This window comes from Nicotiana attenuata, chromosome 7, assembly GCF_001879085.1.
Source record: "Nicotiana attenuata strain UT chromosome 7, NIATTr2, whole genome shotgun sequence".
Classification (NCBI taxonomy): domain Eukaryota; kingdom Viridiplantae; phylum Streptophyta; class Magnoliopsida; order Solanales; family Solanaceae; genus Nicotiana; species Nicotiana attenuata.
This window is the reverse complement of record NC_031995.1, coordinates 86,179,949-86,195,697: the sequence shown is the minus strand read 5'-3', so window position 1 is coordinate 86,195,697 and position 15,749 is coordinate 86,179,949. Positions and strand designations below refer to the sequence as shown.

The 15,749-nt window shown below is 36.8% G+C and overlaps 1 protein-coding gene across 1 annotated transcript; it reads left to right on the top strand.

The window, feature by feature from the left end:
* LOC109229413 (vacuolar cation/proton exchanger 3) lies at window positions 477-6,301 on the top strand. The gene is made up of 11 exons (XM_019394840.1): window positions 477-944; window positions 1,675-1,742; window positions 1,853-1,881; window positions 2,363-2,559; window positions 3,354-3,572; window positions 4,129-4,260; window positions 4,429-4,545; window positions 4,633-4,686; window positions 5,091-5,207; window positions 5,440-5,530; window positions 5,935-6,301. The coding sequence occupies exons 1-11, from the start codon at window positions 654-656 to the stop codon at window positions 5,988-5,990; spliced, it is 1,371 nt and encodes a 456-aa protein (XP_019250385.1). The 5' UTR covers window positions 477-653; the 3' UTR covers window positions 5,991-6,301.

Here is a 15,749-nt window from a genome sequence, read left to right as displayed (position 1 = left end):
CTTGGAAAATTACCCTTCCGGACAACAATAGACTCAGTTATAATAATTGCTCATATATATTTCAGTTTACTCACAAAATATAACACTGCGGTCTAACATTTGAATAACTTATAGAAACTTTCGACCGTCGTCTAACGTCTGCAATAACTTAGAAAAATTTAAACCATGATCTAACATTTTATCATAAGATTTTTAGTTTGCTCAAAAATGATATTTAGACCGTGGTTTAAACGGTCATTCAATTGCAAGAGAATAAAAAGATGACCCTCTATTAAACAACTGATACAAAAAAGGACAACCGGCAAAAATTTCACGCACTTCTGTCATTGTAATATATTTTCTGTTTTCCTAAAAGAAGTTACATTTTTTGAAAAAAAAATCTTTTCTAATGATATCCCAAAAAAAAACAAAAGTAGAAACTTCGTGGAAATTGCTAGCTCCAAATCATTACTTATATAATGTATATTCAAGCTCACCGTACTCACTCAGACAGTTATCACTTATCAATATAACAGTGCTCAAAAAACTTCATACTCCATAGTTATCTCTCCGAGTTACGTTTCTTATCATTATACATATTTAAAACTATTTGCATCAGCATAAATTAAAACCAAACAAATACAGAAAAAGAATACACGAACTTTTCAAAACCAATGTCTTCATCATCAGCACCAGCAGCAGAAGCATGGCTCTTAGAAAATGGAAATATTAAACCCTTAAGCAAAGAAATGAAGCATGGACATGGCCGTAGCCGAACAGCTCATAACATGTCCTCAGCATCTCTGAGAAAAAAATCCGATCTTACCCTTGTTCGGAAAGTACCTTGCAGCATTGTTAGAGATGTTCTTGCTAATATTCAAGAGGTCATTTTAGGAACTAAACTTTTTGTGCTCTTCATTGCTGTCCCTTTCGCCATTCTTGCTCATTACCAAAACTTTGGAAGAGTAAGCCATCTTCTCTTTTCTTTTTATTAGTTTTTTATTTTTATTGTATTATTTTGATCATTGCTTAATTACAATTTAACATGATTAGATATTAGAGCCAGGGGCGGACCCGGGATTTGAAGGTTGGGGGTGCACTTTTGCATTTAATCAAAATTTGCTTTGTATATCGGGTGTCACTATTAATATATCACTATTTTTTAAAGATATATATATGTATACACGAAATTTTTGTTGAACTCTTTAGGCGACGGTGAACCCTCTAACTACTAGTATATAGGTCCGCCTCTGATTAGAGTAGGCAATAGGTTATCCAGCGTTCTATCTCACCGTCACCCAAAATTAAAGGAAAAATATATTTCTAGTGAAAGAAAGAACCAGACACGCACGTGAGAAGGTGTATTGAAGATAAAATATATGGAGTAATTAACTAATCAAAACTGTAGTTTATTAAATATTTTAAATTTAAGATTAAATGGTTACATAGTTCTAACAGATTAAGACATTATGCATGAATAAAAAACTTTAATTAACACAAAATGGAGAAAACAATACTAGAAGTTTGAGTAGTATTTTAAACGGTGATTGAATTTTCATTTTGGACAAGCAAAAGAGCCGTTGAATGATACGGATCTGAGAAGCTATTATTTAATCAACACTTCTGTTATTGCTTATCTTTAATTTATTTCATTGTACTGACATTCTTCTTATTATTTTTTCTTAAAAAAATCAGTCATGGGTTTTTGGATTGAGTTTAGTTGGACTCACACCATTGGCTGAACGGATCAGCTTTTTGACAGAGTAAGGAGATTGATTCCCTATTTTATAATCAAAATTTTATTTATTAATTTAATTTACTATTATCTGATTATTTTTCTGTTTCCTTCCGTTTTTGATCGTTGAATTTGCAGACAAATAGCTTTCTTCACTGGTCCAACAGGTACTTATTAATTTATCATTTATTTTGATCCTCTCCTAGCTTTTCTTATAAATCTGAACTAAAAACCTCTTTTGTTTATTCTTGTCTAATTGTTTACTCGCCAATGTTTTAATTAGAACTCCCAATATATATATATATATATAATCTTTCTTCAATAAAAAGAAAAAAAGAAAAAGGATAAAGAGAAGATAAGATTGACGTGCAGTTCTATATCCTCTGTATAACAGTTTTAGCATTATCAAAGAGATTTCTTTTTTAGCCAGGATAATGTATACAGGAGGACCACAAAGCGTACGATGACCTAATTAATGTTGGGAACTGGAAATTGAACAAATATATTAATTAGAAAACAGTTTAATTTTGCTATTGACGGTGTACAATTGTTTTTTACCATCTTCAACAACAGTTACCCCGAGTAATATCTAGTAAAATAGATGATAGGGTAAATATTGTGCATGTGTTTAATTAATGATTTGTTCAGTTGGAGGGCTTCTAAATGCAACGTGTGGGAATGCGACGGAACTGATAATAGCAATTCTTGCTCTGACGCAACACAAAGTAGATGTTGTGAAATACTCCCTATTGGGCTCTATACTTTCAAACCTTCTTCTGGTTCTTGGCACCTCCCTCTTCTGTGGTGGCATTGCTAATCTCTCCAAGGAACAAAAATATGACAGGGTACGTAAATCAGTATATATTTTTTGTATTTTGTAATTATTTTCAGCCGAGTGTTTAAATGTATTAGAAGCCCTAAATTTTACACAGCCCAAAATGGATGCACAACACCTAGAGCCCGTTTGGACATAAGAAATTTTTTCATTTTTTTCCAAAAAATTTCACTTTTTTTTTTTTCAAAATCAGCGTTTGTTCATGAAATTTCCAATTTTCACTTGAAGATACATTTTGGAAATTTTCGAAAATTTGAAAAACTCCAAAAAACTTCAAAAAACAACCCAAAATTATATTCATGCAAATACAACTCTAAATTTCAAATACCATTTTCACTTGAAATTTTTTTTCACCCTGTTCTGAAATTTTACAATTCTTATGTCCAAACGCCCACCTAGTCTTGAACTAATAAGAAATATTTAGTACGATGAAAGTCATTTATTAAAAAAGATATTTTATTATGTTTAATTATTTTCTATTTTATTTTGGAAATGTTTTTCAAGAAAAAGAGGGGCAAATGACTTATCGGACAGAAGCCAGACATCATTATTAATTTTTAGTTATAAAAAGTTTCATAAAAGCACTTTTTATTTGCAAATATTATTTTATTAATCTTTAATATATTATATTTTTCGAAAAATAATTTTTACTCTCCCACCAAACACTTAAAACATGAAATGTTCAATTAATGGTACACTGGTACTTTTCCGACTCTGTCGCTCATTATTAAATAGTGTTAGGATTAAGAGATTAACTTATGTACAACAACTTTTTAATTTTACTGGCTTTATGTAATTGAACAGAAACAAGCAGATGTGAACTCACTGCTTTTGCTGTTGGGACTATTATGTCATATGCTACCATTGATGTTTCGTTATGCTGAAGTTGGAGAATCTGCTGCTGTTACAGCTAAAGCAACACTGCTTCTATCAAGAGTTAGCTGCATTGTCATGCTCATTGCCTACCTCGGTTACCTAATTTTCCAGTTGTGGACCCACCGCCAACTTTTTGACGCACAAGCTGTAAGTCTCGGTATTTATCACGAGTTTAAGTTTTATGCACTATAATAAAGATATTTATCCCTGAGGTTACTTTATATAAGGTAGTTACATACAAGATTCTACAATAAACATTAGTAATACAGTTATTTTTTCTTTTATGAGTTGAGCCAGGCTTGGGACGCGCGAGGCCCAAGTGGCAAACTACTTTGATGTACCTTCCCCTTAAAAAATTAAATTAATAATATGCGTACTGACGATTCATATATCAGATATTAAACTGATTAAAATAAATACTACACTTGATCTTAGCTAAAACGCCGAGAAAGGTATGTCGCTGTCACAATTTACACGGTTAGCAAGTAAAACGTAAATTTAGTCAACTTTTGTGAACGGATAGTGCAACTTTTTAACCTGCAAATGTTGCAAAAGAATGTTACAACCGTTTAAATTATTGTAATAGTGTAAAAGAAAAATTCTACATTGTTAGTATGTATAAGTTAAATCCTTCTTAATTTAGTTGTTGCATGACTCGATTCATATTGAATTTGACTAAGTTATAAATTGTTATAATGATCAGGAAGAAAATGAAGAAGATGACACAGTGGAAGAAGAGGAAGCAGTGCTTGGATTCTGGAGTGCATTTGCATGGTTGGTAGGAATGACCGTAGTTGTTGCTCTATTATCTGAATATGTTGTTGGTACTATTGAGGTCAGTAATTAATGAACTAATTAATAATCATTAAAGATATATATATATATATATATATATATATATATATATATATATATATATATATATATATATATATATATATATATATTCTTTTTAATTATGAAGTCTTGACAATTTAATTTATTTGACATTAAAATTCAACAGGCAGCATCAGATTCTTGGGGAATCTCAGTGAGCTTCATTAGTGTTATTTTGTTACCAATTGTTGGAAATGCTGCAGAACATGCTGGCGCTGTCATTTTTGCTTTCAAAAATAAATTGGTATGTTGAATTTAAATAGTGATCATATTCATGCATTAATAATAAGCTAATAAGGGAACCTAAAAATGGATTTGGTGCATAATGCAGGACATTTCTTTGGGAGTTGCCCTAGGCTCAGCAACTCAAATTGCCATGTTTGTGGTAAGTATCTCACTCCCCTATATTCCTAATTTATTTCAGAGTAAAAGATTTCTTTACACTATTTGGTCGCAAGATAACAACAAATAATTATCAATTCATAATATAATTAAAACTAGTAATATGAAATATGGCAGATTACCTACAATATATTAATATATACTTATACTGAAATAACTCTTTACAATGTAATTTATATATTTCACCTAACTTTTCGACTTAAATCTTCGACATATACTATTTTCTCCTCAATATAATAACTTTCTTCATTTCCAACTGTTTTGAATTAAGTAATCTTACTTATCAAAGGTTTATATTTCAAATTTCAACTAATTAGATGATCACCTTATAAAACTTGAACAATTATATGTCCTAATTTATGATATCTTGTGATTTACATCATTCAGGTTCCATTAAGTGTAATTGTCGCATGGATTATTGGTGAGAGAATGGATCTTGATTTTAGTCTTCTTGAGACTGGCTCCCTCGGTTTGGCAATAATTGTCACAGCTTTCACTTTACAGGTAATTAATTTTGGGCCGCTATGTGTGATAGCCCTAAGAGCTATGTTGTTTGAATTTTTTAAAAATATTGTCGGACACATGTCAGATTCTCTAAATAGCAGAGCATTTTTTAGAGGATATTGATAGAGGATTCGGCTACATTTTTGAAGAGTCCAAACAATTCATCATACGATAATTGTATCTTCTTTAATCAGATAAAAGTTAATAATGACACTTTTAATCGTACTTGCAGGATGGAACATCACATTATATCAAAGGATTAGTCCTCCTGCTCTGTTACATTGTCATTGGAACATGTTTTTTCTTCTACAACAGACCACAAAGTAAGATCTCTATCTATATTTTCTTTTATATAATGTAGAAAGAACTCATCATTTCCTAAATGGATTTAAGTTATATATACTAACAACCGTAAAAATTTTATATTATCAATTTAATTAGATTAACCTCTGCTAGCATTAATTATTATTTTTACAAGGTTATCAGTTACAAATAAAACTTATTATATAGAGGTTTACTTGTAATTACTTATAGTAATTAACTTAATTGCATAAATATTTTTTACACCTCCGTCCATAAAAATTAAACTCTTTTCAAATTATCTAGTTTTCATTCTTGGCTACAATAGATTTTTTTCATCACCTTCAGTAGATGATGCAGTAGAAAAAGTTCCAACTCTCATTTGTTTGAAAACTTCACTAATTAGTTTTTTGCTCTCTTTGTATAGACCAACCAAATGGTATCAACTTGGGCTCATCAACTGGTGGAATCGTGAGAGTTTGATGATTACATTTTGATCAACAAAAACTGGATGCATATCATATTCTTTGATTGGGAATATTGGGTTTTACAGAATTATGATGAGAGTTTGATGTACTATTCTTTTTTTTCTGTGTGTATTTAATGGGATGATTGAAGCATGATCGTTGTAAGTCAATCATGTCTATAATATAGTTTTCTCAGTTCCCTGTAGTATTATTCTGTAGTTGCTGAGGCTACGGTTTCTTATACCAGCAACTGGTTGTAAGGGTTTCGCTTTATTTATAGCATTCAAAAAAAAAAAAAAAATGGAAATCTCCATTGCAGTTTTTATATATGGGATTGTCAAATCCTTTGGGAGAAAATATATGAAATAATCTTTTATGTTGACTATGGTTAAGACCATACTTTAGTTACTTAAATGTGAATCGTCGCATCTGACGTAGATACTGGCAATAACGGCTAGTTTTAATACTAGGGGGATGGTTACACTAGCACCGTAGTATAAATATCAATAAGAGATTCTACCTATTCACGCTTTTACTTTAATCCAATTTCTATTCATCTTGTATTTAGTAGTAGTTGTTATCATCACCTTTTTCTTGTTTTAAATTAACAAGGACCAACTTGATCGGATTTAATCAATTGCTTGAGGCCTAACTTTACAAATGTAATCAGTTTAGACTTTCAATTAATTTTAGGGTAGACAGTTTGGTGTCCAGATTAGGGTCCAAGCAATTATGCATTCAATTCAAAGCGTAGTTGGCCTTTTTTCAGTTTTCTTAATTCTCTATTGATCCTCACTTGCTTATTGTTGATTGAAGGAACAACATGTTTGAGACTAACAACAACTAACCAATCAATCTACCCCGACAAGTGGATCAAGCCTTGCCATTAGGAGGCATTCTAGATGCTTAGAGTGTTGGAAGGTTTTCCAGAAAAATCTACTAGCAGAGACGGAGACCATTCTGGATTGGGAAACTATGAAGCATTTCATAACACACCAGCAAGCTTGGAACAGTGAGATATGGGAGGTGCTGCAAGCTCTAACCATTGATGCTAACACTGGAACTCCTATAGTCCTTCCATCAAGTTTGGGGCCGACTCTGTCCCCTGGCACTCTGAAACTAGAAGACTTCCTGCGGATCTCGACGGAGAAGGTTCGAGAACCACAAGTAATTTAGATTTGCAAAATTCTATCCTGACACTACAGGAACTCTGTTGAATCATATTAAGGATAAGAACAAGCGGACCAATTAGATCCTGAGGGTTCTCCTCATTATTAAAGGAATTGATATGGACAATTACTCCCACCAACTGTGAAAATCAAGCACAGCCCCGTTACCTATATCGAAGAAGTTTAAAATGCCAAACATCTCCAAGTATGATGGAACAACAGATCCTAGGGATCACATTATAGCCTTCACTACTAGAGTCAAATGAAATGATTTGACCAAGCCCGAGATCAAATCGATACTCATGAAGAAGTTCGGAGAGACGCTCACAAAGGAAGCGGTAACATGATATTCTCTTTTATCTGAAAATTCTATTAACTTATTTGCCCAGCTTGCAAATGCTTTTGTCAAAGCATATTCTGGAGCTCAAAAAGTGAAGAAGCCGATGAAAGATATATTTTTAAATCCAACAAAGAAGCACAAAATTGCTTAGAGAGTTTGTGGATCTATGTGAACCCTACCCTGGACCCGCTCGATGAGAACCCAACTAAGATGGCCGGGGAACTGGCTAGAGGAGAAACACTGGGCCTTTTCGAACAAGCAAGTAACTGGATGCATCAAACTTTATTGACTACCACTCCAAACCAAAGCTCGCAGATTGCAATTTCAGCATCATCATTTTTGAATTAGTGGTTATAGGCGACAACTTGAGATAGCCCAAGGAAATAAGATCAGGACCTAGTAAGAGAAGCCAAGAATTTTCGTGCAAATGTAACAACAATCTTGGCATAGGTCTGCAGATTGCAGACTTCTACAGAGTGAGGTAAAATACCTTCTGAAAAAGGGTACCTCATGGAGAAATCCTATATGAAGAATCGGAGTAAAGAAGGGCCTCCCCAAGCCCCATTACCTAAGCAGACAATCAATGTTATCTTAGAAGGTGAAGAAATCAACAAAGTCACATTCACAGCGGCAAGGAAATTCGCCAAATTTTGATTAGATACGAGAAGCATAGTCGGACACACTAATAAGGGAAAGCATCACTTTCGAAAATGAAGATGCAGATGGACTAATGATGTCGCACAATGATGTGCTGGTAATTACACTACGAGCCTCTGATACTTACATTAAACGAGTTTTAGTTGATCTACGAAGTTCGGTGAACGTTTTCTTATAACGGCCGTTGAAGACATGAAAGTGGCAGATCAGATCATTCCAGAATCACATTTGCTCTCTGGGTTCAATAACTCCAGACAACCCGATATGAAATACTATAATGATTTTTGCAGAAGGAGTGTACAAAGAAACCCTATTCCAGGTTGTAGTCGGAGATATGGCCTACCAAATGATCCTAGGAACATCGTAGATTAACGACATGGATAGAGTGCCATCCATTCTATACCATGCTATCAAATTTTCGATGAAGTGGGGAATCAGGGAGATCCGAGGAGAGCATAGATAAGTCTAAGAGTGCAATTCCATCATCTTGGCAAGCAAATATAGCAATTAAAACAACAAGAATTGCACGAAGCAACAAAACCCCAGTTAGAGGAAGCACAAGCGCACCTGAACAACCATAAATAGAAATTCTGAGAAAAAATCATAGAACCTAAAGAGACAGATGCTATCAAATCTACCGTAGAGAAACTGGAGGAGATCATCCTCTTAATCTATTTTCTGAAGAGAAAGGTCTACAACTTTTAACACTGCTAATGAATAGCTCAAACAATCCCCGGATGCAAGATTTTTAATGGATAAAGAGTAGAATTTAGTTAACTAAGGAAAAACTAGCAATAATCAAGAATAGAGTTGAATTCAATGGTAAAATGGTCTAGGGTTATTGATTTCCCAATTGTCGGATTAATTCCTGACACGTTAGTGTCACGACCCAAACCCCGGTCGTGATGGCGCCCAACACAATGCTAGGCAAGCCCGACCATTTACACAACCTTAGCCAATTAATCTCAATAGATAAATAAATATTCACTACTAAAGTACCAATTTAATGCGGAATTTCTGATATAATCTCTAACATTTGAGAACCCCAGAATTTAAATACTAAAAATACTAATCAGCCCACAGAATCTGGTGTCACGAACATGAGCCTCTAATACAGAATATTCACCTACCACAAGTCCGTGTAGGGAAAAATGCGAATTAAAAGGATAAAATAGATGAGAGAGATCAGGGCTGCGAACGCCATGCAGCTACCTCGATACTCCTGGATAAATGCTGCTCAACTAAACAAGTNGAAAATCCCAAAATAAAAACAAAGTACTAATCAACCCACAGAATCTGGTGTCACGAACATGAGCCTCTAGAAACAGATTATTCACCTATTACAAGTCCGACTAAGAAAAATATACGAATAAAACAATAAAAGATAGAAGGGAGAGATCAAGGTTGCGAACACCATGCAGCTACCTCGATACTCCCGAATATTTACTGCTCCGCTAAACAAGTCCTCACTCACCCTGTGGTGTACCTGGATCTGCACACAAGGTGCAGGGAGTATTGTGAGTACTTCCAACCCAGAAAGTAATAAATATAAATAAAGTCTGAGGATAAGAAATCCTAAATAAACACAAAGTAAAGCTAAAAATACCATTAAACAGCAATACAGTTAGAATAAACATCATAACAGATGAAAGAAATAAATGACAATTAAATATGCAATGCAACACATAAACCGGTACCTCCAGTACCCCGCTGCGGCCGTGCAGCCCGCTCCATTTATTTAACGTCGAAGGCGCTCACTGGGGGTGTGCAGACTCCGGGAGGGGCCCCTTACGGCCCAAGCGCAATAATAAGCCATCTCGTGGCATCAAACTGGCCCATGGCCTCATATCAATATCATTATAATGCTGCTGCGGCGTGCAGCCCGATCCCATACTCAGTCCAAAAATCACACAATAGTATAAAAATATTCAGCCCAAACTTCATTTAAAAATATTAACTTAATTTCTAATTTAAGAAAATGGCTGAGATTTCAAACACAGTATTAAATACCAGGACTGAGTTTAATATTTATAAATATGGTAAGAAACCATTAAAATAATCCCTGAAGGATTTAAGTAGTTGGCACGAAGCCCAGTTATGACAATTAATCCATTTTTATAAGGATATTACAAATCTACAATCAAATAGGTATCAATTTTATTAAGCGGGACAGACCAAGTCACAATCCCTGATGGTGCTCTACCCCACGCCCGTTATCCGGCGTGCAAGTCACCTCACATAGCACTACGTTGTGTAAATTCGGGGTTTCAAACCCTCAACACAGCATTTACATTTATTACTAACCTCAAGCCAGCCAAAGTCCTAACTTGCTATGCCCTTGCCTTTCGAATTAACCTCCTCGTGCGTCAAATCTGACCAAAACCACAACGAATACGTCACAATAGGCTAAGGGAACATAACCCAATCGAAAAGACTCGAAAAATATCGAAAATCACGAAATTCGCAAAACCCGAGCCCCGGGCCCACTTCTTGAAAAATCAGAAAATTAACATCACCGGATTCCTCATCTCGACACGAGTCTATACATACCAAAATATCTCGAATCGGACCACAAATGGCCCCTCAAATCTCAAATTAGAATTTCAAACTCAAGCCCTAATTTCTTACAATTTGGCTATATTCTCATGAATTTCAAGGATGATTTTACAATAAAATCATGTTTTTAACTCATAAAACTTACCTTCAATCGACCCCAGTTGAAACTCTCTTCAATCCCCGTCCAAAAGCTCTCAACAATGCCCAAAAATGGAGGAAAAGTGGGTTGGGTTCGCGGATGAAATGTTTTAAAACATTCTGCCCAGGTCTGACCCCTCCTTCTTCGCGTTCGCGAGACCACTCTCGCGTTCGCGAAGGCCAAGTTCCCCAGACCCTTCGCGTTCGCGTAGCATGCCTCGCGTTCGCGAAGGCCAAATCTCAGCCCCCCATTTTTCCTCTTCGCGTTCGCGAGACACCCCTCGCGTTCGCGAAGAAGGAAACCAGATACCAGCAGTTCAGCAATCCAACAAGTTCCAAAAATGACCCGTTGGCCATCCGAAACACACCCGAGGCCCCCGGGACCTCAACCAAAAATGCCAACATATCCTAAGACCTCTTTCAAACTTGTTCCAATCATCAAAACACCTCTAACAACACTAAAACCATCATTTCTCATCGAATTCAAGCCTAAGTTTTTCAAAAACTTCCGAAATACGCATTCGATCAAAAATCCAACCAAATCACCTCCGAATGACTTGAAATTTTGCACACACATACCAAATCACCTAACGAAGCTACTGCAACTCTCGGAATTCCATTCCGACCCTCGGATCAAAATCTCACCTATCAACCGGAATTCGCCAAAATACTAACTTCGCCAATTCAAGCCTAGTTCTACACCGGACCTCCAAAACCGATTCCGATCGCACTCTTAAGTCACAAATCATCCCCCGAAGCTAACCGAATCACCGGAATTCACATCCGAGCCCTCTAACTCAATAGTCAACATCCGGTTGACTTTTCCATTACAAGCCTTCCTTAAAGAGACTAAGTGTCTCATTTTCTACCAAAACCAATCCAAATCAACCCTAACACACCAAATGCCGATAATTAAACATGAAGAGGCATAGAATGGGGAAAACGGGGCGGTAACTCTCGTGACGACGGGTCGGGTCGTCACAGTTAGCTATAATCTCGCCGTAATACTCTATAAGAAATATGAGTTCTGGGTTACCGCAATTATCTCTCGATTAATTACGATAATTTACTAGAAGAATTCTCTCGAACTACTCTAGTTAACAATTTATGAAACTCAGAATTATTCCACCAAAGCTTCGTTATCTCTAACCCTGCTTTTAAATTCAAGTAATTAATCTATTAACTTACCTGAAAGTGGTGTTGTTCAACAACAATCTAACCCAGTGTTCTTTCTCAAGCAACACAAGGTAACTAGACACGATTAATCAAGGGCCCTTTCAATTAATCACAGGAAAACACATAGTTGAACAATTATAGATTAAGAAACGGCTTAAATATATCAAAACATAATCAAGAGTTCATCCAACAATTGGTTCCATCAACCCTAAATTAGAGGTTTAGCTACGCATAATTGTTTTCACAATCATAATGATATAATTCATTCTCAATGATAAAAACAAGACGAAGAAAGGTAAAAACTCTATGCCGAATCTTCCGCCTTGCTTCTTGCCTGTTCTTGCCTTCCAAAAAAAAACACTTCGAAAACATCGATATCCTCTATTTGGGCGAGCTGGGCTTATTATAGGTCAAGGAGAGTCGTCCTGGAAATTACACAATTGACCTTGCAATGTTTGGCTCCGAACACCCCGTCCGCGGCCACGGATTGACCGCGGATTCGACATATGTTCTGTCCGCGGCCGCGGATTGACCGCGGACTTGGGCGCGGATTTCATCCTTGCTTTTTCTTCTCTTTTTCGATCGTGTTGTCCTCCGATGGGCCTTCCATGCTCCATATTGACTCCAAAATACTCTTTTAGCTTTCTCCTAGCTCGGAGTGGCTCCTGCAAAGCAATAAACTCGTAATTAGAGCATTTTGTTATCTTTTACAATCAAACATAGGTAAAGTGCGGCTAAATTAGAGTGTAAATATTAGCTAACTTGCATGATTATCATCTATTATCAATACCCTACACTTAAATCCTTGCTTGTCCTCGAGCAATCAAACCACACTCTATAACAGCCTAACTTCATTGAGCGACTCCCCTAACTCGTCACACCACGAACATTTCACAAAAATTGAGCTCAGTAGTGTAACATCTTCGCCTCAAGAGCTGACTCTCCCATGCCACGCAATATTCCTAACTTTACTCACTTACTCTAGCGCAGAGGTTAAGACTTACCTTTCCTTCATGAATCAAGTGCCCTTTCATAACAAATGAGAGTGGTTCCACACACAATAACATTTAAGAACAATTAGGAACTCAAGATAGAAAGAATTCACTCACTCTCAAAAAGAACATTCATATGCCACAAAAAAATGCACCATAGGCTTGCCCGTAGTGTACTACTCCACTAATTTGAGTTCATTCAGTCTAGGATCAATTAGGACATTATTTGGTTGTAATGTAGGCTGCGGGACGGGTAGGATACATTTAGGTATAAGAGTGACTACACCTCCCTAAGCACTTTAATACATAACCTTTATCATTTAAAACTGCACATCTATGTCAAACCATAATTCCACCTTCATATCACTATATATTAACTCCATTCTTATTTAAGCACAATTACATCAAGAGCCACCCCTTATCAAGAAATATTTTTTTTCACAATAATACACTATTATTTTCTTTCTCTTTCACTTCAAGTGGCTCTTACTTGTTCAAAACAGTGCACATTTCTCCTTATTTCATTAGTTCCACTCAAAAGCCAAACCACCCACCCCACACTTTAACTTTTGCAAAGTTCAGAACAATTCAAGTGTTCATGAGAGGTAAAGGGTTCAAATAGACGATTAATTCAAACAAATGGGTAAGGCTTGTAATGTGGTTGCTAAAGAAACATGATTACAGGCTCAAAGGGGTTAACTACGATACATAATAATTAGGCAGGTAAAATATATATTTCTGGCTTAACAAAGAAACGCCTATATCATTTCCAAGACTAAACAAACTACTATTTCGCTTTACAAACACACAGGGCAAGTTCTAGGCATCTAATGTAGTGCATAGAATACAACAATCCTCACACACACATGGCACATGACTCACTCCAGATTGGGTCATCGAAAAGCTCTAGTCAGAGTACTTAAGCCAAATTAAGAACATACAATTTAAGGCACTCTAATAAGAATCAACAACTGAGCCTAAGCGTCACACTAAAGTATCTACTGTATTTAAGGCATAATGACGATAAGGGATCATCCTTCCATATCGGCCCTTAGCCCAAAAGTACCCAAAAAAAAACTAACTAACCTGGTTCAAACAAAAACCCTTGGAAAAGAACCGCGATCAAAAGAAAAACCAAGGGGTAATTGATACACTACCTACAAAAGAAAATCTTTTTGTTTTATATATATATCGACTTAGAAGCTCAAGAAACCCGTCGAGTGATATCCATCGTCGGGACAAGTCGAACACATTTAGACGACTAATCAAAAACGAAAATCAAACTAACCAACGACTACAATCAAATTAACCAAAGACTACAATCAAACTAGAATCAAGCTACATTGCTATATATACACAACATAGCAACGAAGTAACCCCCACCCCACTTAAAAATATGTCATGTCCTTATGTCATAAAATAGAAAGTAATGCGAGGCAAAGGAACTTCCCTGGAAGATCAGTCTTGATCAGAGACTGTGCCGGGCTAAGTGACACGCTCTCCCCAGCGCATGCAACCAGCCCATGATTTTCTTCTTGGATTTAGCATTCTGGGTGGAAATGGCATCAAGTCTAGTCCCCAAGTTAGTGACTCTAGTCCGCAGCCCTGCCATTTCCTGCTCTAAGGCTGCCAGCCGTGTGACCCGACCAACCCTGGATGGCCCTTCGGCTTCCACAACATGCTCATGGGAGGGCGACGCAGCCCCCACTTCATCCTGCTCATCATCCCCATCCTCAGATGCCTCAGAATCATCACTATCAGTTGAGCTGGCTGCCACTGCCTCTTTCCCAATGGTCACCTTGGAAGCTCAGAACATGGTTTCTTTCTTCACCTTGCCGTCTACATGGGGGTTCTCTGCTACCCCTACAGCCCGACACAATCGAGTGACCAGATATGGGAAAAAGAACCCATACCTCCGCAGTGGTGTACGGGTGAACATCTCCGAGTGAATAACCTCGGCCACATCAAAATCGTGGCCATTCATAAAGCACTAGTCAAAGCAGCTTGCGATCCATTGACTTCAGTGGTGTTGTGGGACGGTAGCAGTCGACTGTTAATGATGTACAACCAACACTTGCCTTCAAAGGTGAGTGAGGATGAGTGCAACTTCGATCCCTGAGTAACCCACACTACCTCCTTGTCTGGTTTACAGATAGTTTGGAAAAATAATTCCCACTGTGTGGGTTCTCGCTTGTAAGTGTTATAGTAATCGCTCTCCCCAGTAAATGCAGGCAAGCGATACACTCTCCTCATAGCTTCAATCGAGGTATTCACCCTTTTTTTGTCGCACCATGCAAACGTGATCCTCATGTTCGGGACAATTGGCGTAAAATTCCCTTACTAGCAACAAATTACCATCCCCCTGCTCCTCGAAGAAGATGTCGAGCCTGCGTCTAGTCAGCTCCCTAAACATATTGGGGCACTCAGCCTGGAGGGAACCCCGATCAATTCTCTGTTCTGGTACCGGCTTTCTAATACCCTTTTCAACGCCCTGAACTGGATGATGCCTGTCCCCTGGACGAACCACCGGTAACGCATCTCTTCTTTGAAGATCTCATTGTACCTACACCACAACCACAATTATAAACAATCAGCGGAATAGGTGACCCAAGAGTGGTTACTCAGACTTCACTCGCCCCCTGGGTCACAATTTATACTATAAAGTTTATTGGGGCAATTCAACAAACACCTCATGTGCATATGCCCCCCAATGTACCAAAGGACCCAATTAAACCCTCATTCTTCAC